The following is a 27,439-nucleotide window of genomic DNA, read 5'->3' as shown; positions in this document are numbered from 1 at the left end:
TGTTCAAGCAATCAAAACTGGTATGTGTATTTCAGAAAGCTGTGCCATGCATTTGCCAGGACAGGAGTTTAACTTGTAGAGGGTGAAGGAACTCCTACACATACTCTTGTTTTTGAGTTGAGGATTTAACTAAAGGATCCTGAGTGTCCAGATGCCACCACCAGTCCTTCATACAATCCTCCTTTAGGAACATTGAATCCACATCTGTGTGCATCCGTTCTGGCACTACTTGTTTAAGATAAATCCAAGTGAAGCCTGCCGGTAAACTTGTGACTATCGGGCAGTGACGCAGATACAGGAGACAGAGGAGCGGGAAGCTCTCAGTTGTCTGGGTCTATCTTGAGGAGCAGAGATACTGGCAGCCTGCTGGGATATCACTGAGACAATGACCTGAGGAAATGACTTCGGGTGATGCTGAAAGGAAAATGATATTGAGCAAACTACTTTAATGTGCCTCCACTGATGACAGTAGCTACTATTGTCGTTCCCATTACATGAAAGATTGAGAAAATGACTACAGAACATTGACAATGTCAAGTAGTGGCCGGCAGACTTTAGGAGTAGCTGGACCCATTTAGGGAGCAAATCAAACTAAAAGAAGGATTTTGGTTTTTGAGTTTCTTGATTCTTTTTAATCTATAAACTGAATACAGATGTTTAAATATAGAAAAATATTTGATATTTACTAAAGTCTGCAGTAAAGTCATCTGTTGACCATCATCTCTTCTATTATTTAGATTTTTGCTTTCTACTTCAACATTTTACTAAATAATAAAAACTTACATAATTTTATTTTTTTTATTGAAATTATCACTTATTCAGCTCCAGTAAAGAATCATCCAAAGCATATTACTTTAATTTCCTTGTGTTTTTCCTCCTTTGATCAGATCAGAGAGTTTTTTGCAGTCGCTTTGGGAACTTCAAAGGCCATCAGACTAATAAAGTTTTACCATCTCCTGCTGAGTGAACCAGAAGGGTCCAAACAGGCCTTGACCCTAAAAAGTTTGAGTGGAATCTCTGAATCACTGCACAGACTCGTTTTCAGGAGTTTAAGGTGAATGGAAGGACAAAAAAGTGCAAATGCTACAGGTATACTCACTGTACCACTGGTGTATTGTGACTTGTTCTTGGGACTTTTAATATTCTCTCTCACTCATTTTTGACACAGATGATCACAAAAAAAGCTACACTGTGAAAAATTAAAAATACTTGACATCACATTCATACTTAAAGCCTTTGTTCTGTCCTCACTTCCTCATTAAATTATGAGTAAACTTTGTATTTGAAGGAAACAAATGAGAAGAATAAGGTAGCCAGCTGAAAGACACCAATATCCTGCATGTAGGGCACATCTGGGTCAGCCTGAGCGAATGATGCCATCATGGATGGTGTAAAGCTTATCACTGATCATCAACGTGGCTCTAGCTTCTTCCACATGGAACTTATTTCTTTTTTTTTTTTTTTTTTTATTGAAAGAAGGGACAATTTAAACCGTACTCCTTCAGAGAGTTCCCTGTGGCCACAGTAACTAGGGCCCTGCACGTGTCCTTTGAAGGTAGCGTTCACTGTTGGGTCATAGGACAACTCTGTCTTGCTCATTAACAGGAGACGGGAGTAGTCTCTGAATTTATTTATTTAATTTTTAATTAATCCTTCATTTAGCCAGAAAAGGTTTTACCGAGAACCAGATTATTTTCAAGAACAAATTTCAACATGGCAGAAACAAGTTTTGAGCATAAATAATCTTTACCCATTTAAAGCTGACTTACTGTACATTCATCAAGCTTCCCTGTTAGAGGACATACTGACAGGACTGCAACATGAGAAGCAAGAGACAAACCAACCACTCAGGAAAAAATATCCACAAAATCCAATAGCTGTTGGGAAATTGGGAAATCGCATCAGAAAAAAAAAATAATAATAAAGATTTGACTCAACATGTTTGACATGTCCTGATTGTAAAATGTTTGTTAAATAGGATGCAGGTGAATCAAGTACTTACCTGGAATCAAAGCCACATTTTCTGGCAAACTGTTTGATTACAGCATCTAGAGTTAGTGCATTTCATGTGTAAGTGAGGCAATCTTTAATAATGCTTTAGTGGTTGTCTTTTACTCATAGATTTGTGTTGTTTTGCAATAAACAAATCTTTTCCTGCAAGCCATAGTCATACACTGAGCCATCAAAGAAAGGCTACATTTAAGTCATTTTGAGAATGTTTATTTTATACATAATGGCTAGATCCTTTTTGTTGTGAGAGTTAAAATAACACCTATTTTATGGTTGCATCTTGTATCTCTCCCATTAAGTGGAGAATAACATTGCAGTTTAGCATTAAAAGTGGAACAACTGTACACAAATGAAAACTGCCCCAGTGCAGGTGGATACACATTAAAATAGCAAATCAGACAATTTGAAACAGTTCAATTTCCTCCTATAATGATTTTAGTTCCAAAAGCTTATGAACACGTTAGGAATACAGTACGTCCTTGTGTTTGAATTAGACTGACTGTGGTAGAGCATAAATTTTTCATCACTTCCGAGAAGACTTTTCCTACTTTACCTGTTGAGATGATCACACATGCCCACAATGCAAATTTTCAGGTATGTGCTCGGACATGAGTTCTCCCAACTCTCAATAATACCTTGGAAACTGAATCATTTATAGAACATCACACAAGATGTGGCGTAACAGCTTGTGCTTAGACGGCTCAGTGAAATTTGCTGAAGAGGCAGACATCGGTGTAGCAAATCAAGTCAGCACACTGCTGTTTTGTTGGAGGTGATTTAAACTTTTTCAGACTTAAAACAAGAGTTTCTCAGCAAAGAACAAATGGGGATCCATGTTTAGCTGAAAGATTGTTGCTATTCTATGGTGCTGTGTTGGATAAGGTTTTATTATTCAGTGTAAACCACAGATGCTCAAGACAGTCCGGTTTACAATCAGGCGGCCACTCTTTACCATGAATAAAATATGACCACGTTTATGATAATAACTTTTTAAAAGCTTTTACAAACCAAGCGTGTGTCGAGCTGAAATTAAACGATAAAAACCATCACAAATGTTATTACATTTTACGTAGCCTACTACAAAATGTTCTTGTCATGAATAAATCCCATTCATGAAGTGTTAACATCAGGATTACAGGGTAAAAGATTAAAAAGCAGCTGAGTACAATTACGTTTTCCTTCCTCGTCAATATTCCCTGTTCACATCTTTGATTTATCAAGGCTCTCAGCCAAAACCATAACTCACTTTATTGGTCTATAATCCTCCCTGCAGGGGTATTTCCTTCAGTCTTCTACTGCTTTAACTTAAATGACTTATAGCGTTTCATGTGTTTTATTGTTTGTCTTAAACACACTGGCAGTTCAATCATATATTTTGTATTAGGGTTGTCTTTTACTAATCTTGGAGTGATGCATGGTGCTCCCATTAGACGAGGCAATTTCTTACACAAAAAGTGGTTTGCATGGAACAGTGGTAAACTACACAACCAAGGTGAAGACACCAAGTGGCTTGAAATTGTTGTTTTTGAAATTCTGTCAGGTGGGTGTAACCTCAAATTGAGAAATAATAATTTCAATGAGCTCTATCTGTAGACTGTGCAGCACATCTGTAAGGATTCAGAGCACAAACATAAGACATGCACAAGCTGCAGCAGAAAAGAGCTGTTTCTAATTAGTCTGCCAGGGTTTTGTTTTGCTTTACTCATTGGCCCACCCTAATTTTTTGACGCACATAAGTTTACAGTAAGTCTCCTTTGACTGAATGATGCAAAAAGCAGTGATGCATCAAAACACAGCCATTGTAACGGGGTGTACCGACATGCTTTTCACACACTCTTCTTGCCATAGGATGTGGTGCTTTGCATTAAAAAGTGATGCTTCTCTGTGTTGAGAAACAAAAGCTTTGATCTATATTGAGTGAAAATAGTCACTCTTAATGCATGCTGGGTCCTCTCTTTAAAAAAACTTGAAAAACAGTTGTGATTTAGGTAAAAGCCAGAGCTGGGTATGGTTGGCACTGCTGCCTCACAGAAAGGTTTCTGTTGTGGACATCAGCTGGGGGTATAGATGTTCATGTTCATGTGTGGGTTCTGACCGAGTTCTCCGGCTTCCTCCCTGCTGCTATGGCAAATCCATTGCTAACATATCAGACCATGTCATTTAGGAATGCACATCAATTTAGTTAATCAGGATTTTCACATTGATGCTCAAAGAGTACCTCGGTATCCATGTTACTTATTGCTGACTAAGCTAGTGCTGACCTAGTTTCATTTAAACAGGGGGCTAGCAAGGCTGATAGCTGATTTTAAAGTAAGCTGCTGCGTGAAAGAGATATAGAAATATAAGAATGACGAGAAAAGGCGATGTTTCAAACTTTTTTGTAAAGAGGACGGCTTAGGCCAAGACAGACCCCAGCCCAGTGTCAGCAGCCCCAACAGCTCCTAACAAGGAGCTAACCACGCAAGCCAGTGTGGTCAGACACAGGAATCCAGTCTACCACCACCACCAGACAGTAAGCCAGAACAGCTATAGGGTGAAGTATTATTCCCCCTATCACCACATCAAGCACCACATACTCCACCCCAAAGCAACCAACATACCCTTCTTTGGACCTTTTAGAACACGTTGAAAATATTTCCACTTGGTGATCCAGATTATTAATGTAAAAATGTTTTAATTCTCGTCTCTCTAATGTGACTACAGTTATCACAGCAGTGTATGTGAGAGTGTGTGTTAGAGAGCGGAATACAATAATTTCCTTTATACTATGTGGTGCCCCTGATAAAGTATTGCCCACCATCTGTCTACCCCGTGTATAAAAGTCTAGCTCCCCCACTGACTACAAGGGGGTGTTCAGCTGAAGGAGCCAGGGAGATGACGAACTGAGAAAAAATGGTGCTTTAACTTTGTGGGGAGGTTATCAGTGAACTGACTCATCTGTTACCACTTGCCAGCCATCACTGCTCTAAAAATGAGACAAAAACTGAAATATCCCAAGACAGGAGTATGTATGTTCAACTTAACCAATGAGAGTTCCAGGTTTGAGTCATTAAGGTTTTGGCAGGAATAGCATGCATGTGATGGCTTGAACTGCCATATGCTTGGACATGGTGACTGTGTATTTTTATCTTGTTCATGCACAAGATTGCATCTTAGATCATCATTCAGTTGTACAGGGAGACAGGAAATTTCTGATTTTCCAAACACTGCTTGAACATCATTATTTAGCCTTTCTTATACTTTTTACAATTACAATACGGTACATTTAAATGGCTCTAGTCTGTTTAATTGTAATACATAGAATAGACTGACCTCATCTCAGTCACTGAACAAACATGGTGACTGGACACGTTATCACACATTAAATCAGTCACACATACACCGTCATGAGTGCTGATTCTAAAATACCACCACCAGGGTAAGCTGAACATGCCAACAGAGGCCCTTACATGCTCTGCTCCAGTGGTGAAAACCGAATTATGTCCATGCAGCAGATGGCAAGCAAATGGAGCAGTGACACATAGTAGCAGCTTGGAGACAAAGTGGTTTACAGATAAAACTGGGTTTTCTCATCTTATAACCCAGTTTTACTCACTGGCCTTTTACCCAAATTGTCTTGATCCATTTTACTTTTATTATTTGGAATCAGTTTACCAGTTTTATTAGTTTTTATGCTTGTATTGAATTTTGATTGTTTTAATGTGGTTGTTTTTGTTTTTGTGTTTTTTTTTTTGTGTTTTTTTTTTTGTTTTTTTTTTGCTGGTGATCAAGTAAGACATGTAGGGTTTTATTTTTTGTAAAATACATCTGTAGAATTGTCTATGAGCTACATGGCTCCATACTTTAAAACAAAAATTGGAATGACTTGTTTTGTTTTTTTTGTTTGTTTTGTTTTGTTTTTTGTAATTTTATATTGCTGCAAGATGTTATGCTTGTCTTTCCAAAATAAAGATATAATAATAATAATGTGGTCGTTTTTATGTTTTTATATTATTTATCTCAGTTGTACAGCACTTTTTTTCTTCTGCGGCTGCTGGTACAGTGCTTTAAAAATAAATGGATGGTGATAATGATTTAAGAGGTGGGTGATAGTATTAAAAAGAAAGAAGTAAAATTAACATAAGTGCCAAAAGCATGAAAAGATTTGGATTATTAAAGTCAGTCATTTTTCAGAGAAAAATGTTTCTAAGTTAGTGCTGCTCTAGAGATTTAAAATCTAGCATCAGTTAAATTTAACTGTTTAATCAAGTCGTGTCTTTGAGGTGAAAATCTCATCTGCAACTGAGACTTGATTAAAGAAAAAGAAACTTCACCCAAAGAAAAGTAGAAAACATTTCGAGACAAGAAAAGAACAGACAGCGACAGTTATGCTCACATAGAGTTTAGAGATCTGTGTGAGGAGAGAAGTGATAAAGAGCTATGCACAGATACCGTGGTTGACAGCTCAATTGTTTTGTAGTCCTGAAGTACAGTATGCGTATGCCCTTTAGATTTTATGCCAACCTCCTTGTTTAGCTTCTAAGCTAACACTGGCAAAGACTGTCATTCATAAAGTAAATCTGCAATGTTTCAGCTGGATCACTGATTAAGCAATCTGGATGTGTCCTGGAGAGGTTTTAACATGGTGTACCAGTATGTCAAGAGATTTAGCTCCACAGTGCTTGCAATTTTTTGTTTATCCCAGCTGTTCTGTGGTGTCTCCAATATAACATCATTCTTTTTTTCCTGCCCATGGGTGTGACTGCAATGTGATGTATTGACAGCAAAGAGGTTCAGATTGCTGAGTGAGGAGGAAAATCCACAGCAAGATGCTTGATCACAACAAGCAGCTGTGGTCTTGAAGATGGTTTTTATGCTCTTCGGCTCTTTCTCTTTTATTGCTAATGTCTAACTAACTGTCAGATTAAAGACTTCTTTATGTTTTTCTTGTCTTGTTCATATTTTACTGTCATCAGTGTAAACCTTTATGTGTTCACGGGAAGAGAAAAATGTTTTTGCCCAGATAAGAGAGGTTTTTCAGTTGTGGGAACTGAGAGTTACAAAGGCTCCTCTGTCCGTTCCTGGCTTCTCAGACATGACGCATGCTGAGACAAGGAGGTGATGTCTCATAGTAACTGGCCACTGTGCCACAACAGCAACAGGAAAGGAAAACAATATGTTTCTTTATATCAGTCAGAAATATTAAAGATTCTCATGTTTTCTCATGACAGTGAGACACAGAAGTTTTATCATCGGTCCTTATAAAGAACATTGACTTCTTCATCTCTAAGTGCCCATATTCAGAATACTATCCCTCTGTCTATGCATATGGATACTTCACAGCCAACCTGTTAGAACAATGCTTTACGGCGCAACATTACAAAGGTAAATCTTTTCTTCTTAAATATGTTCATTTTTTTCAAATCAGGTATTTAGCTATCAGTGGTAAATACCTAGAAATAAGACTTCAGAGGATTACAACCACGTGTAAACTGAAGAGAGTCATCTCACACACATGCATGACCTCAAGCTCAAGCTTCCTCTGTAACCTAAAGTGTTCATCAAGGGCTGGTAACAAGATCCACATGTAGTCACATCCTCCCTCTGCTGCCCTAATGCAAGCAGGTTGTATTAAACGAGCAAACATCTAGATGAACTCGTTAGAGGATAAGAAGAGACAAAAACAAATAAAAGGGGACTGATGATCTTCCTGTGCAGTAACTTTCTTTGACATTTAGATGTCCACTAAAAAGGAGACCTCAAGCCTTTGCTCTCACTCATTACACAGGTGGTCACTTGTGTCCAGTCAAGCTAACCCAAAATCAAGTAAAGCCTACTGAGTAAAATAAAGGTATCCAACACTGAACTAAAATGCTGTTTGAAAATATACTGAGGATAACTGATAAGTGGCATCTTTTTAAATAAAACAATTGAGGCTCGACCAACTTACAAAGGCAAGTTGAACAGAAATTTAAATTTATTTGCACGGTCACCGATTTCTAGGAACAAGCACCGACCAGCATGGATCTGCTTGTTCCTGGCAAAGCTATTATTAATGCTGCTAGTTGCAGAGGTGCAGTCAAATGCCTTAAAATAAATTTTCATCAGTCCCATATGAAATTATTCCATCAAAGGGTCACATTGTGTTTCTTCTGCATCATGTGAGCGCCATGAAAAATTAACTGGTCATAGGGATGACTGTGCTGCTTTCAAAGTTCAAGAGAAACATCTCCACTTCTGACGCATAAAAAGAAGTGTAGGTACATGATCACTCTGACTGAAATCTGTGTCTTTGTTTGCCAAAAAAGATTACACAACAGCTGCCATACTGAGTTTCATGAATTTTGATGCAGGTGGAGCACAAGTAAAGGAGGAACTGTTTAATGTTTAGGTGGATTCGGCTTTAGTGGCGAATGCATTCTCCAGTATCTCTTTTCTTTTCCAGTTTCTCTAAAATGTAGACCCAATAGGAGGGAAACATGAAGCTATGGGGTTTAGGCAAAATCTTTTAACACTAAGAAGAAATGGGAAGTTGTTATTAATTTGAGACACTTTCTTGGTTTGATGTTGCTTAAAGTTGTTGGAAAACAACTCCTGTGTATGATGTGAGTAACAGTGTATTGTTTTTTACTTCCAGACTGATAGTTGTGAACAATACCCGCAATGCATTTGTTGATATTTTCCCATCTAGGATGTTTGTATCCAATTAAAGACAGCATAAAACATGTTCTTATAATCTAGGAGTCCCCAATGCAAAGAGATGATTTACTACTCATCATCAAATTGAATCACAGCAGAGTGAAGTGTATTAGAGTGAAGGCAGCGAGAGGCACTTTTCATCAGCTGTCATCCATACACAACATTAACTACATTTCCAACATCAGTGCTCAGTTTCCCATGATTGCATTTAAAGGTTAATGTGAATTATTGACATTCTAGGTGATTATTCGAACCAGTTGTTGTGTTTGGTTTTCACTGTGTGAAAAGTTTATTTAATCACTCTCAGTATGCAGCAGACAAAACACTTGCACAACCCTCATATTTTGTGGCCTCTGATCGGTCATTTTAGTCATCTGTCTCTGGTTGTTATGTCACTTGACAGCAATATAATAATGCCTCTGTGTTAGAGGAGAAGAGCAAAGTAAGATTTCCCTTTTCTCAGAGTTGCTCTTGAAACATAGACACATGAAGACAAAGTAGGTCTCCTATATACACAGCTGATAAAGGACAATAACTAATGACCCTCAGACTAATAATTATCAGCCTGGACATTTAAATTGAGCAATTTCCCTTGACAGAGTATGCAGAATAATCAATATCTGCCCTACTGTATTTATAAATATTCAATAAAATGTTTGTGTGCATGATGTATATCAATTCACTATTCTTTCTGCAAGATTTTAAATTAATTCCAGATAACCACAAAATGTCTTTTTTTTCACTGAATATTTATTAAATGCTACTTTGAGCAAAAAATAAGTAGCATTTAAATATATATTTAAAGGTGCAGTGTGTAACAAAAAATCAAAGGTCAATGACAGAAAATGAAAATGTTAAAAACTGTGTTCCTATTGGTATCAAACTATTCACCTAAAATAAATGTTATTTTTTTATTCTTTTAAAAGGGGGCATTTTTTTATCTTCTTGCCATGGGTCTACATAAGCCCTGTTTCCACAAAGGGGTCTGGCTCAAGACGGGGCAATTTAGTGCAATTTGGTGCTGTAAACCCTGATCTCTGTTGCATTTCCACAGCAAACCTTATCCTCACCTGTAAGAGTCAAAAAACGATAGATGTGTCGGCTATGTAACAATATGATGCCATAGCAGTGTGGTGCCTTTCTAGAATTACACTGCCGGGCTAAAAAAAAAAAAAAAAAAAAAAAGTTGGCATCTGTAATGGAAAATTACTTATAGTCTAAGTTCATATGTTTTATTTTTTATTCTATAAGTTCATATAAGTTCATATCTTTATTTCAGTGTATGTTGCTGTGCTTGTGATATTTGGAAAAAGTTTGTGCTTGTGTAAAGAGTGATTATGAAAGTTATTTTTGTCAATGCAGCTTAAAATTGCAGAAGTATGCACATCTTATAATAGACCTGTTTTTGCATGTCTCGAATGTGGGCTTTTCCCCTATGCATATGGCCATGTGGACTCAGTTTTAACCAGACTGAGGCATCCTCGTTTCTCCAAATAACATCTTATTTCGTTTATTTGAGCAGAGATGATAACGGTCAGCTTCTGTTATTCCGAGAAATTGTTGATATCGAGACCAGACTTTCCTATTTTGCTAACCACAACCCTGTCTGCTACGTTCGACCAGGGGGTATATCTGTGTATGTATAGGTGTGACTTTGGACTTGCCCAGCCAAAGATGTTTAACTATGTGATTCCCATTTCTGCAGCTTTTAATAAAACATCCTTGCTATATTCTCATCCAGTGTGAGATCCTTTGAAACTCCATGACACACCAAAAACAAGATCCCATATTTTGTTGGACTGCCTTTAGCTTTGATTACGCACGTATTCACATTGCTGTTGTTTCAGTAAGCTTCTGCAATTTGTTTCTATCCAGTGTTGCATTATTTTTTCAATAAGATCTTGTATTGATGACTGAGAGTGCAAAGCCTTCTCCAGAACATCCCAAAGATTTTTAGTGAGGTTTAGGTCTGGACTCTGGTGGCCAATCCATGAGCGAAAATGATGTCTCCTGCTCCCTGAACTATTTTCTCACAATTTAAACCCAATGAATCCTGGCATTGTCTTGGAATATGCCCATGGCATCAGGAAAGAAAAAGCTTTCTTGATGGAATAATCTGGTCATTCACTATATTCTGGTAGTCAACTGACCTCATTGTTTGGGCCCATAATGTTGCTGAACTTAGACCTGACCATCTGCAGCAACCACAGATAATTTATATTCCACCATTTTTGGTCGGACTGGTAAGATAGGGAGCCAGAACAAAATAATCTGGCACCCGTCCCTGTTTCATCTGTGGAAATGAAGAAAAAAAAAATGTTTACTGACCCGACCCATACCAACCTGGACCTGCTGTTGGAAATGGGGCTATACTTCAACTGCCATATTTGTGCCACCATTTTTACATTAGTGTCTCTGAATGGACAAACAACTGTGTGTGAAGTGAAAACCCTCTGAGTTGTAAAACTGACGGCTTTATTTGATAGGTACTAGAGCACGGTTTGGGATAAGTAATGCCATTAAAAGGCAGATTAAAAAAGAAAGTACACGTGAACACTATTTTGGAAGTAGTTACCTGTAGTGTAGTCATGGCGTCACCTGGTGCCTCTAAATCCACCACAGAAGAAAACAAGTTTATGTCTGGAAGAATTTTGGCTACTGAGGGCCACTGTCCATTGACAACTTGGCATTTGAAGTAATTTCTATGCCCATCTTTACCACTAGATTTCAGTGATTCTTATACACTGTATGTTTAAAATGAACCCTTGTGGCAGCAAATCAGCCAGTTTTGGTTTGTATACTTTTTTTATATTTTTCTCCTAGACATCTCCCAAGTGAGAAGTTCTGGGCACATCTCACTGGAAGGAAGCCCTGGGGAAGACCTAGGATATGCTGGATGGACTTTGTCCCTCGGCTGACCTGGGAACACCTTGGATCTTTTGGGATGAGCTGGATGAAGTGGATGATACTGGCTTATACTGCTTAAGCTGCTGCACCCACGACCCAACCAGGTTCCTGGTTCAAACCTGGGCAAGGGCCTTTCTGTGCAGAGTTTACATCTTCTCTCTGGGTACTCCATTTTCCTTCCACAGCCAAAGAACATGCATGTTGGGTTAACTGGTGATTCTAAAATAGGTCATAAGAATAAGTGTGAGCAAGCAAAACAGCTCTAATTTTAGTCTACCTGTAATGTTCTTTGTACTCCTTGAAATGAAAACAAAAGGACTACATTTCATCACTAAGGATTGTTGTATTGTAATAATGAGAATGCTGAAATGAACCAAATCCATGACTAGCAGAAGTACTCAAAGTTTACAAAAAACAAGCCTAAAGTATTATCTATCAGAAGTTTGTCAAAGTCAAGCTCAAAATAGGACAAACGTGGTCTGAAAACAGCAGACTGTAGGTCAATAAGAGAGTCTTTTTGATTCCACTTGCATGTAAAGATAATTTTGCATTCACAAAGAATACACAACATGGGGTTAGTTTAATTACAATTGTTCCTTCTGTCTCTAGAGTTTATCTTCTTCCACCATCTAGTGGACAAAACTAAATCAAGTTCATCAACAGCTTTATTTGCTCAGCAGGAAAACCTGTTGCTTCCTTCCTTGAAAGTATTTCTTCATCTTTTGTACAGATCATTATTGGACTATATGTACAGTAGTCATAAAAGCTAAAGTAACAGTGTCATTTAGTTTAAATGCCGTTGTTATTACATTGTGGTAAGACAATAAATCGGTAGTAATGGCGAACATTGTCTCAACAATATGCTATTATTAAATAAGCCATTCATCAGATTTAAAGTTTGACAATCAAATAAAAAGTGAACTAAATAAAAACTTTTTTTGTCTTTACTCTGTCGATGCAGTTACATCTCCCCAAATACCACAAGATGGCAGTGCTTCACCATTGCTTACAGAGAGGGGGCAATCAGGTGAGTGTTCTTCAAGGTCAATAATACACATCACATTAATTGTGTGGGAAGGTAAAACCTTTTCTAAACATACAGCATTACAGGGTGGAAACACTTCATGATGAGACAACACTGGCAGAGAATCTAAAATCATGCAAATTTCTTCAAGAGGTTTGATGCTGGAGTTTAAAAACACTCACAGTTGCCCTAAAAAAGCTAATCAGTTTACTTAGATCCCACTTTCGTGAATCATTGCCCCAGTTATGGTAAACAGTGCCTTTTTAAATGAGAGGATTATTCACTCACTGAGAAAACTACCATGCTGCTTATGATTTGCTCTCTTAATTCCAATCACATCAGCTGAGACTAAGGGTGCTGTTGGCAGTGGAAGGAGATATCATTAATAAGCCCCTCAATGCCACACATGTGCATGCACACACACACACACACACACAGAAACATAGCAGACTCCATGTCAGGGAATGGCAGAGACAAGAATTGGTCTGTCTTCCGTTGGAGCTGCAGCGGTTGCAGCATTTGCTCACAAGCTGGCAAATGCACACGCACATGCACAGAAGCCATCTCTGAACTCATCCATGAGAGAAGAATCTAAGCTGTGGAGGAGCTGAGTTTGCCGCACAGACGCATACACACACACACACACCAAACGTCTGAGCCCCCATTGGTTGACGTCTCTCCACCCCACCGCGGGAGTCTCTGAGGGGTCTGCTGCAGCACTCTGCTCCAGGGGCCTGGAAATGCTGGAGTGAGCCTTTTTTTCCCCCTCACTTCTATTTTTGGGCTGCATATTCAAGATCCTCAGCCTCCCTCATTTTCCACTGTTTTCAGCATACTGGTTCCCAGTGTATGGTGCAGCTTCAGTGCCTTTTCTGCAGATAGGAACAGCAGTAAGGCCTGTCGCTCACTGAAGCAATATGATACCACTGAGACAACGAGAGAATCTGTGCAATAAGCTAGTGAGGAAGGACACATAAATCGTGCCTCCACTGCAGGGCCCAGGGGCAGTAACCCAGTGCTCAGCCAGCCATGTACTCAGGCCACAGCTAAAAGAATTTGGAAAGGACCCTTCCTGCAGCCCATCCCCCCATACAAAAAGACATAACTAGTCTCCTCTCAAGCAACCAAGGTTTCCAGGAGCAGAGCTTTGTTATTTTAAGTCAATTCCAAGGGTTTTATCTGACATTTCTGTTGTAATCAGACTGACATACTCTTTATGTGTGATTAGTAATACCATATTTACAAAGTGATCAAATCACAACGACATGCCTAAAAACCACTGGCAGATTGGATCAACTGAAACTTAAATTACACAGATGTTATTTAGAGCTCCTTCATCAAGGGAGAACACTGCACAAAATGAAGATGGGAATAACAGTGAGTTGTTTATTCTGCCTTTTACTTCAGTGCAGGCAATAACATGTGATAAGAAAGCGTAAAATTAAATGTGATGGTCATGACTAAAATGGGCAAACATTAGAGTTTTTTAAAGTTGTCAGTGTGGGGAACATTTTTGGACAAAGAAAAATTAAATGAAGCTGTTGCACAGACGGGCCTGGACTTTACAGCCATTAACAGGGATCAATAAATTCTTATCAAGGAGAGCTCTTAAACCTCAGTCCTACAGAAAAACACAAGAGTATCTGCCCACATTCATAAATTGGAGGGAGGTCCCTAATTCTACAATAGCCTATAGGGCTTCAGATTCATGTAGGAACCTGTCAGAGGGAGGAAGCATGTTTATGAATGAACATATTGCTTCTCTGCCCGAGTGCAGTGAGAAGTCTCTTAAGTAATGGGATAAATAAAGAGTTCCGTGATGTGTGGAAACATCCACCGCTGCATTTCAGTCATGTTGTGTGCGTTTTTACGCATTTTTTCTTCTTTTTTTTTTAATAGATGCACACAACAAAGCATTAAATGCATCAAAACAACAGATAGTTGTGCACATATAAGTTGTAAAAGTGTGTCACTAATGTAAAGTTGCAAAGTTTTTACATGGGCAACTGTTAAGTTTGACAATTGACTGACAGTAAGTGATTTTGATGTATGATTTTCAGGCTGTGGTTTGTGTATCTCCTCGGCCACAGAAAGGGGTATCCGGCTTATTGATGGCGGTGAATGCCAGCGGGCATTAGAACAGCAAGCGGCCATCTGCCAGCCTAGCGAACTAGCAACCCCACCAGCTGCAGTCGCAAAACGCCCTACAAAGCAGGACATGCATGCAGCTTCTGACGTCTGCGGCCACACTGCGCTACAAAGCCCAGAAAACCCAGGAGCGGAAACAATGAGAATCAAGCTTATAGACGCCGCATAGGACCGCGACCAGCAAGTTTTTAAGAAGAGGCTGTTGTTAAGTGCACATCAGTTCATTTCGGATGACCGGTTTATGCGATTGTTTTTCCACACTGAAAATATATAGGAAAGACTCATGCAGGGGCACTTTAATACCCCGACATGGCGACGGCAAGAAAAGGGAGAGAGCTTTTTACTATTTTGGAAACTAGCGCGGACACAGAAAGTAACACGGAGTGCGACAGTCAAGACTCTCCGCTTAATCTTTCGGCCGATGTGAAGTGGTTTGAAATTCCCTATAGAAAGCCGGACTCGGACGAGGAAGACGAAGTGCGGGAGGAGGAGGAGGAGGACGGCGAGGGGGAGAATGGATTCACGAGCACAGCAGCCGCGGCGGAGACTGCAGACGCGGCCAGCTTCATCGCAGGAGGAGGCTGCAACATAATTTTGGTCACTGGCAGTAACGGGATCAAGCACGACGAGGAGGAGTACGCGGAGGACTGTTATTATTCTACCTCCACTAACTGCTCTGACACCACCTCAAACGATTCGGATATTGATTTCTCCGATTTGGAGGAGGAGGGGCGCAGGAGTTTTTTCAGCTTTGAAGATGACTTGGACGAGGACTGCACTTCTCCCGACTTCTGGGGTGAACCGGACCAGGTAATTTCAATCGAGTCCTTCTCCGCTGTCAGTGGCCCTCAGCACTCGCTGGGGGACGATGCTGACACCCGTGACTATTTCCGGATACTCTTCCCAGATTCTCTTTTTGAACACATGGTAGAACAAACAAACAATTACGCCCTCTATCGGCAAAGGAAGAGTGGAAAATCAGACCCCCACTGGCACCCCACTGATGTTAGAGAGATGAAAGCTTATGTAGGTTTGAATATTCTTATGGGCATCAATCAGCTTCCAGATACTGGCATGTACTGGGCCAGTGACATTTTCATTGGCAATGCAGGCTTTAAGAAAACAATGACAGCCAGGCGCTTTGAAAAGCTCACCCAGTATCTCCAGCTGTGTGACCGAGAGTCTGAGCCTGTGCTTGGAGAGCGTGGATATGATGGCCTTTTTAAAATAAGGCCTCTCCTTGATGTGGTGGAGAACACCATGTGGGATGCATACACCCCCAACCGCTGTTTGACCATAGACAAGTGTGCCATTGTCACTAAAGGACGTTTCTCCCCCACCCAGTACATGTCCTCCAAGCCACTGAGGAAGGGGCTGACAGTGTGGATGCTGTGTGACTCCCGCTCAGGCTACTGCCACCGGGCCAAGATCTACGTAGGCAAGCCCTGTGAAGATGAAGCAGCTGCCTCCTTGGGCTACAGGGTGGTGACATCACTGGTGCGTGGCCTGGAGGGTCAGTACCACCATGTCTTCATGGACAGCTTCTTCACCTCAGTGCCCCTCCTTCGAAGGCTGCTGAGAGATGGGCTGTATGCCTGCGGGCCCACTCAGCCCAGCCGCAAAGGTTACCCCGAAGTCCTCCGCCCTCGCAATGTTGGAAAGCTGTGCCAGGGTGAGTTTTACCAGTGCCAGCGTGGCAACCTGGTTGCTACAGTGACACGGGACGTCAAGATGGTCAACTGCCTTTCCACCAACTCTGCACCAGGGATTGTGGGAATAAGTCCAGGCCGACAGCAGCATGACACAGATGGAGAGGGGGAGAGTGACAGCATGGACAGCTCAGGTTTGTCTTTTGGTGTACCCCGACCTCTGCCCTTGTTGTTGTACCAGGAGAACATGAGAGGTGTGGACCTGTGCGACCAGCTGAGGGAATGCTACCAGGTTGGCAGGCCATGTAAGAAGTGGTGGCGCTACTTCCTGTGGTTCTATGTTAATTTGTGCATCGTCAACGCCTACATAATCCTGAGGGAGAGCCGAGGGGGCACCCCGCCGGCGGGCTTTAATGGCAAGCAGTTCACCCAGCGCCACTTCCGTGTGCGTCTGGCACAGCAGCTGATTGGTGACTATCAAGGGGCAAGGGGTATGGAGAGGGCAGCACGTAAGAGACATGCAGATTCACCCATAGAGTATGGACATCGCCTGGAGCGCATGTCAGAGCGCTCTCGCCGCTGCAGGAACTGCACCAACAAGGGACTGCGACATGAAAGCGTGTTTGGCTGCAAGATATGCAGTGTCCACCTATGCAGGGGTGGGTGCTTCTCTGAGTTTCATAAATAAAACAGAACAGTTTTTTTATATATATCTTTTGTGTATTCAAACAATTTGTGTCGAAGGATCTTTTTGAAACTGTAAAACAATTTGTAATTCCAAAGGTTACCACTACAAGTGCACAATATAGTCACACACACTTTATGTAGAGCTAGTTTTAGGTTAGAGGTATTATTGCACGTATATTAGAGAAAATAATCAAAGAAACTGTTATTTGACTTAGTATTGAAGGTTTTGGAAGCTTTCCTTCTGTAACACTGACAAAATTGCCTTGTGTCACTTTTTATACATTTAAGATATGTTAAGGATTTTATATGAATTTAAAAAAGGAAAAAAAATCAAATGTTTCTGCACTTACAGTAGATCAGAAAATGTTTACGATGGGAAGTTTATCTCTCTCTTTTTCCAAAATAAAGACTTCATTATGATGAACTTCACTGACACAATTTCTTTCTTTTTGTGGGTTTTAAGGCACAAAACATACAGCCAGAATAACCACACCCACACGCATATACACAGATATACAATGTTAATGAATTTTAAGCATTGATGAGTAGTCTTTTGAATCTTTGTTCGGCATGTTAGATGCATTCTGTGTATTTCTGGACCTTTAAGAGGACACAGCTTGGAGCAATTAGAGGGCAGAAAAGCCCCAGCCAATGGACCCAATGATGTAGCTTCTTTCTCCAACCGCACAAGAGAGCGAGCCATCTGTGGCCCTGTTACACCAAGTCCAAACCCAAAAAGTGGTACTTGTTTCTGACACGACTGAGAAATAGAAGAAACACACTTTTTGAGTGGTGGGTAAAAGCAGAGAGGGAGAGGAGACCCATTTGAATCAAGTAAAAAGCTTGTAATTAGTCAGATGAGGATGTGCTGAATCACAACTGTTCCTTTTGGCTTAAGAGACCAGGAGAGTTGAATTAAGAAATATTTTGGTCTTCTGAAGATGTATTTTTAAAAAAGCCTTTCTGTCCACCCTGCTATCGACTGACAGGGCTGTTCACAGGCAGAGACAGGATGCTTCAGCAGGTCAGACTACCCGTCTCCTGTGAGTCTCCGTCTAAGGTCTCTCTCAATCTTTAGCAGTTTATCTCTCTCTATCTCTCTGTCCCTCCTCAGGCTGTGCTGTGCCATCCTACACACACACACACTCACACACTCACTCACATACACACACACTCCCCCTCCCTTTCCCTTCACTCCCCTCTCTTGCCGTTTCCCAGCTGAGAGAGGGTTAGTCAACTGGACGCCCATCCCGCTGATCTGTGGGAGCCCCGTGGGGAGTTGCCATGGCAACAGTGGCTGATGAAGACAGGGAGTCGCCAGCAGGCCCGCATGGTTGTCATGGTACTCGCTCTGGCTACAGAGATGGGAGGTACCAGAAGCCACACCTCCTTACTCCTCTCTTCACAATTAGGGAGGGCTGTGGTGTGGTGTGTGCATGTGTGTACGTGAGTGTGTGTTCGTGTGTGTGGAAAGAGCTGGCTGGCTGACAGTGTGCACACCCTACACTGAGCCAGGCTGGTTACCAGGCAGGCTCTGTTAAAGCAAAGCCAAGAACACAACTGCTGCCAAAACTGAACCAAAGTCTGGAGACATCTTCATGCAGGTGTTGCTGGGATTAGAGCAATCTGTCACACTGTGTTCCATATCATGTCTAACCAACATGAGCTAAACTATTGTTATCAGGTATGTTCATGCAGCTTATTCTGTGCTATGTACAGCAGCAGCAGTCAAAAGTTTAGACACACATGCATATATTTATTTTTAATACATAGGTAGAGCCGACTGAGTGACTGTCAGTTTTCCTCACCACTCATAGTTATCATGTTGGCAATGTTGTTACAGTTACATACAATATCCTCTAAAAACTGAAGTTACACATGATGACCAGATGATAGCAGCAGATTGTTACTTTCATTTTTCAGCAGTGTACAAAGCTATCTACCCAGAACAGTGGGTTAGTGGGCGTCTGTTGTATTACAAGTGATGAAATCGGAAGTATAACATCTCTCATTTCTGTACTTTTTCGTTAGTGTTTTGTGGGAATTACAAAGTCCAATCAGAGCTGAGTCAGAACCAAACACTGCTCTGTCTCACTTTGGTGGGTGTACTGTATGCTCTGTCACAATAACCAGATATAATGTTTCCAGGATGGGTCCCAACTACGAAATGCTCCGCTCTCAATATGTTTCCCCCTCTTAGGCAAGGAAAGATCTGTGAGTCTCTGTCAAGATTGTGGGCCTGGTTTCACTTAAGCACAGCTGGCTGGCTAACACATGTACTGTTAGAATCATGAATGTGCCTTTGTTTAATACTTTCCTCTGTTACAAAATGAGTGCTTGGACAAGGATGAGCGTGAGAAAGCCCTAACATCTCGTTCTCAGTTCTCTGATTCATTGTGTGTCTCTGCTGCTGTGTACAGATCCTCCTCAAATGATTTACTGTGAGAGGACGAATGGCCTTAAATGTGAAGTGTTCATAACTGTTCTTACTAAGGAAAAAATCTTAAATGTTAAAGGATTAAGTAATCACAGATTGAGGATCAAATGCACATTTTTTTTAAAACTTGTTTGCATGGTTTCATTTAATTAGTTGTTTAAGGCAGATTTGTGTAAAGAAAGCTTAATTTCTCATTCTTATATATTTCATCATGACACTGTGAATGTATTCAGGGATCTCATTCATTACATTAAATCATCTTATTGTATTTAGAGCACTAGAGTAAAACACATAAAAAACCAGCTCCATCTTAGCATTCTACCACATTTATTTGTAGGTGGAGAGTTATGTTGTAGATGTTACCAACATAAATCCTGCACTCTGTCTTTACATTTATAGACATCTACACATGCATTACCCATATATAACCATGTAAAATATGTCTACTCTACTATTTGTTTTGTTTCCAACTTTAAAAACAATTTACTGTGTTTTTTATTGATTCTCATATTAATTTATATTTGTACATGCTATTACATTACACCAGGGCTCATCAGCTCTGGTCCTCCAGGGCCAATGTCCTGCAGGTTATATCTATTTCCCTGCTTGCACTCACCTGGCCCAAAGTCATGGCTCATTAACAGGCTTGTGCAGAACCTGAGAACAAGCTGTTGAGGAGCTCTGCTCCATTTGAATCAGGTGTGTCAATGAAGGGAAACAACAAATATCTGCAGGGCAGTGGCTCTCATGGAGATGAGGAATCCTGGTTTACACAGTTAGGGACATAACAGCACACTTCTATTAGTTTAACTAAGATACACTGGCTTCTTGTACTTTTAAGTTCATTTAGCCACCAAAAGTCATTTTAATAAAACAAGCATGATTTCTACCTGTAGTAATGTGTCTTCTCTGTTGTATAAATAGACATGAAACAACAGAAAGAAAGAAAGAAAGAAAGAAACTGGATATTTTTAGAGGACTTTTAAATACACTTAAATTATTGTACTGTTACTGACATCTCCATCTAGTGGACATGTCTATACACAGTCTTTAAAGTCGCTTGATATTTTGATGTTTACAGCTACAATAAAAAATGATATTTGTGTAATTATTTGAAATTTTGTAACACAAAAATAGTGTTTTTGTAACCATTCCCTGCTTTGCCATTAACCAGGAAGCTTTTTAAACCAGATGGATCTCTTCTGTTTTTGCTGATGAGGTTTTAGCAAACCCTGCAAGATGACCAGGGGTAGTTTGATCTCTGGGTTTTTCACCAGAGGGACATCAAGAGTGATCTGTGGGAGAAAAGACAAATAAATATATATACATTTAAGAGTGTTTCGACCTCATGCATATAGGTGTAAAATACAAAACCTACTTGGATCAGTTAACTTAATTTGCTTTGTTTTTCTGCCCAGTACTGAGCACTGACAGATTATTTTAAACGGATAGCAAGCTGGAACAGGTTGAGCTGTAATATGACACTTTTTTTTCTTCATGTACCCTCATTAGTGTGTGGACAAGCCACGAGGCTTTTAAGCCCTCCTCCCTCCGACTCTTTCTGTCTCTTTCCCACCATGCAGCCACTGTGTGGAGCTGTTTTCACAATTCAAAAACAAAAATGAAACCAGACCTCATGTTTGGGAGTGTGTGTTAATGTTTGCACAGTTTATATCCAAGGCCTGGTTCATTAATGGAATGACCAGAATGATTTTAAGCCATTACAGGAAAAGTACCTTAATTCTGTACTCTAGCTTCATCATGCAGCAGTTGAAGAAGGTGGGGTGCATCTCAGGAGGGATACTCAGAACTTTGGTTATAGTCTGGCTGCTCTCAGCTGGAACAGACTCTCCTGTGCCAAACAAGATGTCATTTGTGTGTACAACCTTCTTGGACCGAGCAACAAAGGTCTGCTTCTCACACAGGTATAATTTGGGTGTTACTGAGCGTGCTGAGTCATTAAACACATCCACAGAAACTCCAATCGCTTCACCTGTATAGATTTAGGAGAAATAAATCATTTATGTTACAGTGAAGACATTGCAGATACAGAGATCATGGGTGAAATCTGATTACCTTGCTTCAAACCCATTTGTTCTGAGGTAACATTCATGGTAACCTTTCCAGATCCATAAAATGAAATCTTGGTTGCATGTTGTTGCTCCTGCAGTATCGTGTAAAGACAGGGGCTTTCAGAAAGACAAATCTACAAATGTTTCATTTTTAACTAAGTGGACAAAATCTGGAAATAAAACAAACCTCAAAAGCCAAAAGATGTTCTTACCTTAAGTCCAATTATTATGATATCTGATTTGGAGGCAAAAGGAAACTCTGCCTTGGTCAGAAAAGGGAACTCCGTCTTGGTTTTATGTACAAGCCAGATTGATTGAGTCAGCTGTGCTCGCAAACTATATGTGATTGCACCAAACTTTCCTTTATAAGATGAAGGCATATCACTGTAAAGAATAAAACCCAATGGGAAATGTATTTTTCTCACCACCATCACAAAAAAGTGTCTATATTAACAAGCAAATGTAATACTAAGAGCTATGTAAGAGTAGAAGACATACGTATTTGGAATCACAAAGCTGAACGGATACACATTTCTTCCAGGGCCCATGATTTCTGACCCTTATAAATAAAAGTTTTTATGTTAAATGCACTCAAAGCAATTTGATTTTAGACTCCAAAGTAATAACAAGCTCAGAAGCTGTATGTTCTTTTTTTGTTAGTTTTTAGAACAAGTGAGACAATACTGACCATCTCCTTTGTTTTTATCCTGGAGAATAATGTGCTCAAAATAGAAGTATTTCTTCTTGTTGCTGTGCACCACTGTGGTTTGTCGGTCCTGCTCAGTCCAAATAACCTTAGCTTTTCCTTTAGCTTTGACCAAAAAACACTGTACTTTAATTTCCTTGCTGGTCACCACTATTACTTTTCCAGACAGAACGTCCCCAGGAGAGAAGGTGCCTTGTTCATTCACTTTGTCGTACTCCAGAGAGAAATGCTTTAAAGTCATGATGAGACTACATCAAACAGCTTTACAGAAAGTTTTGGTAAAAGCACGAGGATCCTCCTTTAATGGTAGCAAAATTCTATCGCTAACCCAATCCAAGGCAGTGTTGAGATGAGGCCTTTACTTGATGAATGAGGATGCTGTTGCAGTAGATTTCTCCAGAACCAGTAACTGTGTCACACATGATCATGTGATCAGGGCTGCAGGTGTCACTTTCACACAGGTAACTCTAGACAGCAGTCTTGCAGGCTGAATTAGGTTAAATGAATGTGAGGTGAGATAAAGTGTATGTGTGCAGAGTCATTGCTATTCTTCAATGAATACCGCTGACAACAATGTCAAAATCTAAATTTAATGCTTTTAAATTCACACTCTGCACCATCCCTGTAATACCTAACTTTACTTTCTTCTCTCTTATTCATGTAACACAGAGCATAAACATGCAAGGTCATCACTGCTTCATCATCAGGTAAGTAAACTAAATTAACTTTATAGAATCGTCACATGGCAAGAAAATATTCAGATTCGGGCAGCTTCATGAAAAGATAAAACATCATTTAAAACATATTTTCTACCAGAATTAATGCAGACAAGGTGTTTTGTATTTGTCATGGTTTGGGATGGTAATTTTTTCAGGAACATCTTTGCACTGAAGATGTTCCAGCATTCAGAGTCAGTACACCTGCTTGGTCTACATTGTACTGTCCCTCTGTGGCTGTTGCTGGAGCTACTGGAGGGCAGTCCCTCAAGGTCAGGTCACCACACTCCCACCAAAAAGAACCCTCCCTAGTGTCCCAATACCTTCACAAATCAGAGAAACATTCAGATTTTAAAATTCAAAAACCCAAAAACACATTTGGTCTCAGCTTGTCATGGTGACATTTCACTTCCAAGTGTGTTATTTATTTACACAAACATATGCCTCATTAACAAGCAACTAATGACGCCCACTCCTTTCTATCAGAGAGCTGTCTGGTTCCTTGATAAGGACCAGTTTCCTCTTAGCGCACTTTCCAGAAATAAGTCAGCCTTACCATTCTATCTATGTTATGAGCAAGACTAGAAGAGACAATGGCAGCTGCTGACTGTGACTCTTCATTTTGGCCGTCCTGGATATGCAGAATCACCCAGCACATGTTTGCAGTTAAATAATATCCTAAATTAAATTTGATTAAAAAATGTAAACACAGTTAGCCTTGTTTTTAAAGCAAAAACAATGAAGAAGAACTTATATGGAATACAAGTAAAACAATATATATCACATTGACATTAATACAAGTAGTGTAAAAAAAAGCTCCTTAAACCTTCTGCCTCACAGAGGGAGTTGTAAGATATCAGATTCATTTTCTTGGCCCACTGGGGGAGCAGAGTAATAAAGATTATGTGGTCAATGGCTAAAAACTTTGTCATCAACCGACATACATCTGAATCTCAAAAAAATTGATGATGGTCAAGTTGCAGGTAAGGCAACCGACATTGTTTTTCACCACAAAGAGGCTTATGTGGTGTGTAAGTCACAGTTTTATAGGTGTGCAATGCAAAAATGATAACATCTCTAATAAGGCAAGTATGTACAGACTTTACTTGTAAATGCCAGAAGGAGACGAGGGGTACATTGCACATGCTCCGTAGGAAGGTGGAGGACCCATAGTTTGTGGTGCAGAACTCCAGGCTGGTTGCATTGGGTTTCCAAATGGTTCAAATCCAAACCCTGGAACAACTGGAGGTTGTTTACTTCCTGAAAACTCAGGTAGGAAGACAATGGGGAGTTTGACATATGGGTCTCTAGCATATTTGATGTTCAGATAAACCTGTAAGGGAGAAGAAAGTGCATATGTACTTTCTTTTTGTTTGTTTTAACTTTCTGGATATTGCATCTTTGTTGTTAGTTAATAAGTTTCAGGAATTTTCTCTTTTCTTTTGCTATTAGAGGTATGCCGTAATTGAACATCTCTTGGTCGTAGAATATGAGTTAATTAGTCTTCTTGGCTTGTTGACCGGATGCTCTCACTTTTTAAAAAAGAAATGGAGGATTTGCTTTTTATAATTTTATTCATTTATTCATAAAGAGTTCCCTTAGTAAATATTAATATTAGTGTTTGACATTTTTATTTGATGCAACAGGAAACGAAAACTCACTTACTTTTTTTACAGTAGAAATGAGAAATAATATCAGAGGAGCTTACCTTCAGCCTGTATTCCCGTTTGATGATGGAACAGTTCAAAATGGATGGAGGCACTTCTGGGACAGTTATCATCTTGGTGACATCTGCTTGGCCAGAGTGTTCATAAACAGTATCCATTTTGCCTTTAAGGATGGTGTGTGTGTGAAGTTTCCTTTTACCCTGAGCAAAATAACTAATCTTTTCATAAAGTTCGAATTTGGGCTTCACTGAACGACTTGAGCGATTGTTAATTTTAACTGTGACTTCGAGGGCTTCACCTGTGTAAAAGAGGCAGATGGTCAGTTTGAAATTATTACACACAATGGCATTGTATTCAAAAACCCAGTCAACACAGAAGGCCAGGATGGATGGATCTCACAGAATGTGTTGACATGGGGGCAACTCAAAGGTCATGTGGTTAAGATCTTTCTCCCACAGCTTTCAATATTCTAATTCAGTCTGTCGGCCGAACCTTTGCTCAACCTCATTCTCTCCATCTTATCACACTTTCTATTTTAAACACGCCCCAAAACTAATTCCCAGAAACCAAAAAGATGAAACATGCATGCATTCTCCCCCAAAGCAACTTTGCAAACATGTGCTCAAAGATAAGCAAGAGTTGCCTGACAAGTTACCAGCAAAAGGAAACGAGTGCATCCAAGTTCCACAGATGCCAGATGGTGTTGTCATTATGAGATAAGATGATTACCTGGTTTGTATCCTAGCTTCTTGCTGTAGACATCCATTGAGACATCTCCAGAGCCAAAAGCAAGGTTTTTATCCTTGCACTGATGTTGAGGTTCCTAAAAAGATAACTCATTAAATATCCATGTAGAATAGTATCACAGTTTTGCCAAGACAGTATCAGTGACAACTAGTTTTTCTTCTTCTTTCTTACCATGAGTCCTGGTATATCTTTGTCTGCTTTGGATTCAAAGGTGAAGTGGGCTTTAACTTTTTTTGTCAGCTTCATGGATTGTTTAAGCTCTGCCTTCAACTTGTGAACAATACGGCCGATGGATGTTTGGAAAGTTGATGGCATTTTTCTGTGAAGTAAAGTAACATGACCTGATTACAGTCTGAACAGAAGTAAAAAGTTGCATTTAAATGAAACAACAAAAACGTACCTGTCTGAAATTGTGAAGGTAAACGGAAACACATGCCTTCCTTTTCTAATTATTTCAGTGCCTGGAAAAAAAAAACAAAAAAAACACTGAGTATGTTTTTAAGCATTACATCAACATGACAGAGCTAACTTATTTTAATGTTATACATTACCATCTTGTCTTGATTCTCTTATAATATGATGTTTGACACTGTAATATTTCTCATCAGCCCAGTAGTAGTGATGGTTGTATTCCCCGTGTTGTTCATGCCAACACACCCGAGCTTTTCCTTTCGCTATAAACATAAGCGACTGGACTCTGGTTTCTTTAGAAGTCTCCACGATGATCCTTCCATTGATGGTATCTCCATTTGTAAAGATGTTCTTATTGTTGATGGCGTCATATTCAATTTGAAATTTTTTAATGGTCATATTCCACAGAGCAATAGTTCAGTACAAACTGAGGAACAAAAACTATGTGCACCCTGTACTTCTGCTGAGCAGCTTGTATATGCGGTCACAAGCTTGCAGATCTTGTTAGACCTGTTTCTTATATCATACCTGAACCCTAACACATCATCAGTGTGATCTTTAGGAAAACAAAAAGAGTCCTGTAGATATATCGTAATTATCAAGATAATTACAAAAGCAATAGATCGATTTCCAATATGACGGCCCGTCAGCCCTGCATATATTTCTTTGAAAGAAAAACAGCCTGCTGCCGTGGAAAGCACCTGAGTGGGCAGTGAATAGTGTATTTTCCCCCTCTGCTATCGTGATAGAGAAGCTCGTTGTCAGTGTCACAATAGATCATCTTATCCTACAGTTCAAAGACACGCACATTAGATTAACTAATAGTTAAAAATTGGGGTTTGAGAATTACTGTCTTTTTCACGGTTCATATAATTATCCACTGGAAACCTTTTTTCAGAACCTTTTTTTTTTTTTTACTTGTCCTGTCCAGCATCATAGCAAGCAAAATGATAATCTGGTTGCTGTATCGTGCTGAACAAATTTGCTCTGCCAAGGGGAGGCCTATGGGTAAGGCTCCTCTTGATAATGTGATTAATTTATTTATTTATTTACTTTGAATCACGGAATCTATGTCATTTTGCTGGACCTGACCGGAGGGGACAGAAAAAGATGGAAAATAGCAAAGAGAGCAAAAGGGAAAGAAGAAAGGAGACAAAAAGATCACAGACAGAAGGAAACGACCCTTCAATCCACACCATCACCAGACAACAAACTGTTACACCTGTACATGAACACGCCAGAAAATTTCCTACAACTTTTACAAAAGTTGAAACACACACACAGAAAAAAAAAAAAAAAAAAAACAGGGCTGCCAGTCATTAAGAGTTTTTAAATAATAACCAAATCAAGAAGACATAACAGCGACCAGATACTAACTCACAGGAAAAATACAAAAAAAAAATTTTATAATTATCGCTAGTATTAAAAACCCACTAGACAACTCAGTGACTGTGTCAGCATGCAGAGCATGAGAAACAAGGAGTGATCAGTGATGAAGAGTGGTGAGTGAGATCATGCAAATGCAACCTCGCCTCCACGGAGGCCAGAGGCAGACCAGGGCCTGGGCCGGGCCGGGCCCT

The 27,439-nt window shown here is 39.9% G+C and overlaps 2 protein-coding genes across 7 annotated transcripts; one reads left to right on the top strand and one right to left on the bottom strand.

Moving 5' to 3' along the window:
* Positions 1-15,076: 15,076 nt before the first annotated feature.
* LOC121649017 (piggyBac transposable element-derived protein 4-like) lies at positions 15,077-17,104 on the top strand. Its single transcript, XM_041999552.1, has one exon. It carries the CDS (start codon positions 15,077-15,079, stop codon positions 17,102-17,104), a length of 2,028 nt encoding a protein of 675 aa, XP_041855486.1.
* Positions 17,105-19,415: 2,311 nt separating this feature from the next.
* LOC121648378 (arrestin domain-containing protein 3-like) lies at positions 19,416-26,317 on the bottom strand. 6 transcript variants are annotated; one of them, XR_006011965.1, is made up of 11 exons: positions 26,000-26,317; positions 25,849-25,909; positions 25,620-25,767; positions 25,431-25,524; positions 24,743-24,999; positions 22,301-24,367; positions 22,111-22,171; positions 21,825-21,996; positions 21,617-21,704; positions 21,277-21,533; positions 19,514-20,835 (listed from the first exon to the last, which is right to left on the bottom strand). XR_006011965.1 is itself a non-coding variant. In XM_041998429.1 (6 exons), the coding sequence occupies exons 1-6, from the start codon at positions 22,557-22,559 to the stop codon at positions 20,707-20,709; spliced, it is 966 nt and encodes a 321-aa protein (XP_041854363.1). In that variant the 5' UTR covers positions 22,560-24,129; the 3' UTR covers positions 19,416-20,706. The 6 variants fall into 6 exon arrangements, 2 of the variants coding, with proteins under 2 accessions (XP_041854363.1, XP_041854364.1); XR_006011964.1 differs by having other exon boundaries at positions 19,513-20,835; positions 21,825-22,171; XR_006011963.1 differs by having other exon boundaries at positions 22,111-24,367.
* Between the last annotated feature and the right edge of the window lie 1,122 nt (positions 26,318-27,439).

Source organism: Melanotaenia boesemani, chromosome 11, assembly GCF_017639745.1.
Source record: "Melanotaenia boesemani isolate fMelBoe1 chromosome 11, fMelBoe1.pri, whole genome shotgun sequence".
Taxonomy (NCBI): domain Eukaryota; kingdom Metazoa; phylum Chordata; class Actinopteri; order Atheriniformes; family Melanotaeniidae; genus Melanotaenia; species Melanotaenia boesemani.
Note: the sequence above shows the minus strand (reverse complement) of the source record. Positions and strands in the feature narration are given on the sequence as shown.

Bases quoted from the DNA above. Each gene is read 5' to 3' on its own strand.
- LOC121649017 (XM_041999552.1), top strand. From the start codon at position 15,077: ATGGCGACGGCAAGAAAAGGGAGAGAGCTTTTTACTATTTTGGAAACT.
- LOC121648378 (XM_041998429.1), bottom strand. From the start codon at position 22,559: ATGACTTTAAAGCATTTCTCTCTGGAGTACGACAAAGTGAATGAACAA. The intron at 22,172-22,300 runs GTCAGTATTGTC...TTTATTTATAAG, and splicing joins GGATAAAAACAAAGGAGATG to GGTCAGAAATCATGGGCCCT. The intron at 21,997-22,110 runs GTATGTCTTCTA...TATTCTTTACAG, and splicing joins AGCTTTGTGATTCCAAATAC to TGATATGCCTTCATCTTATA.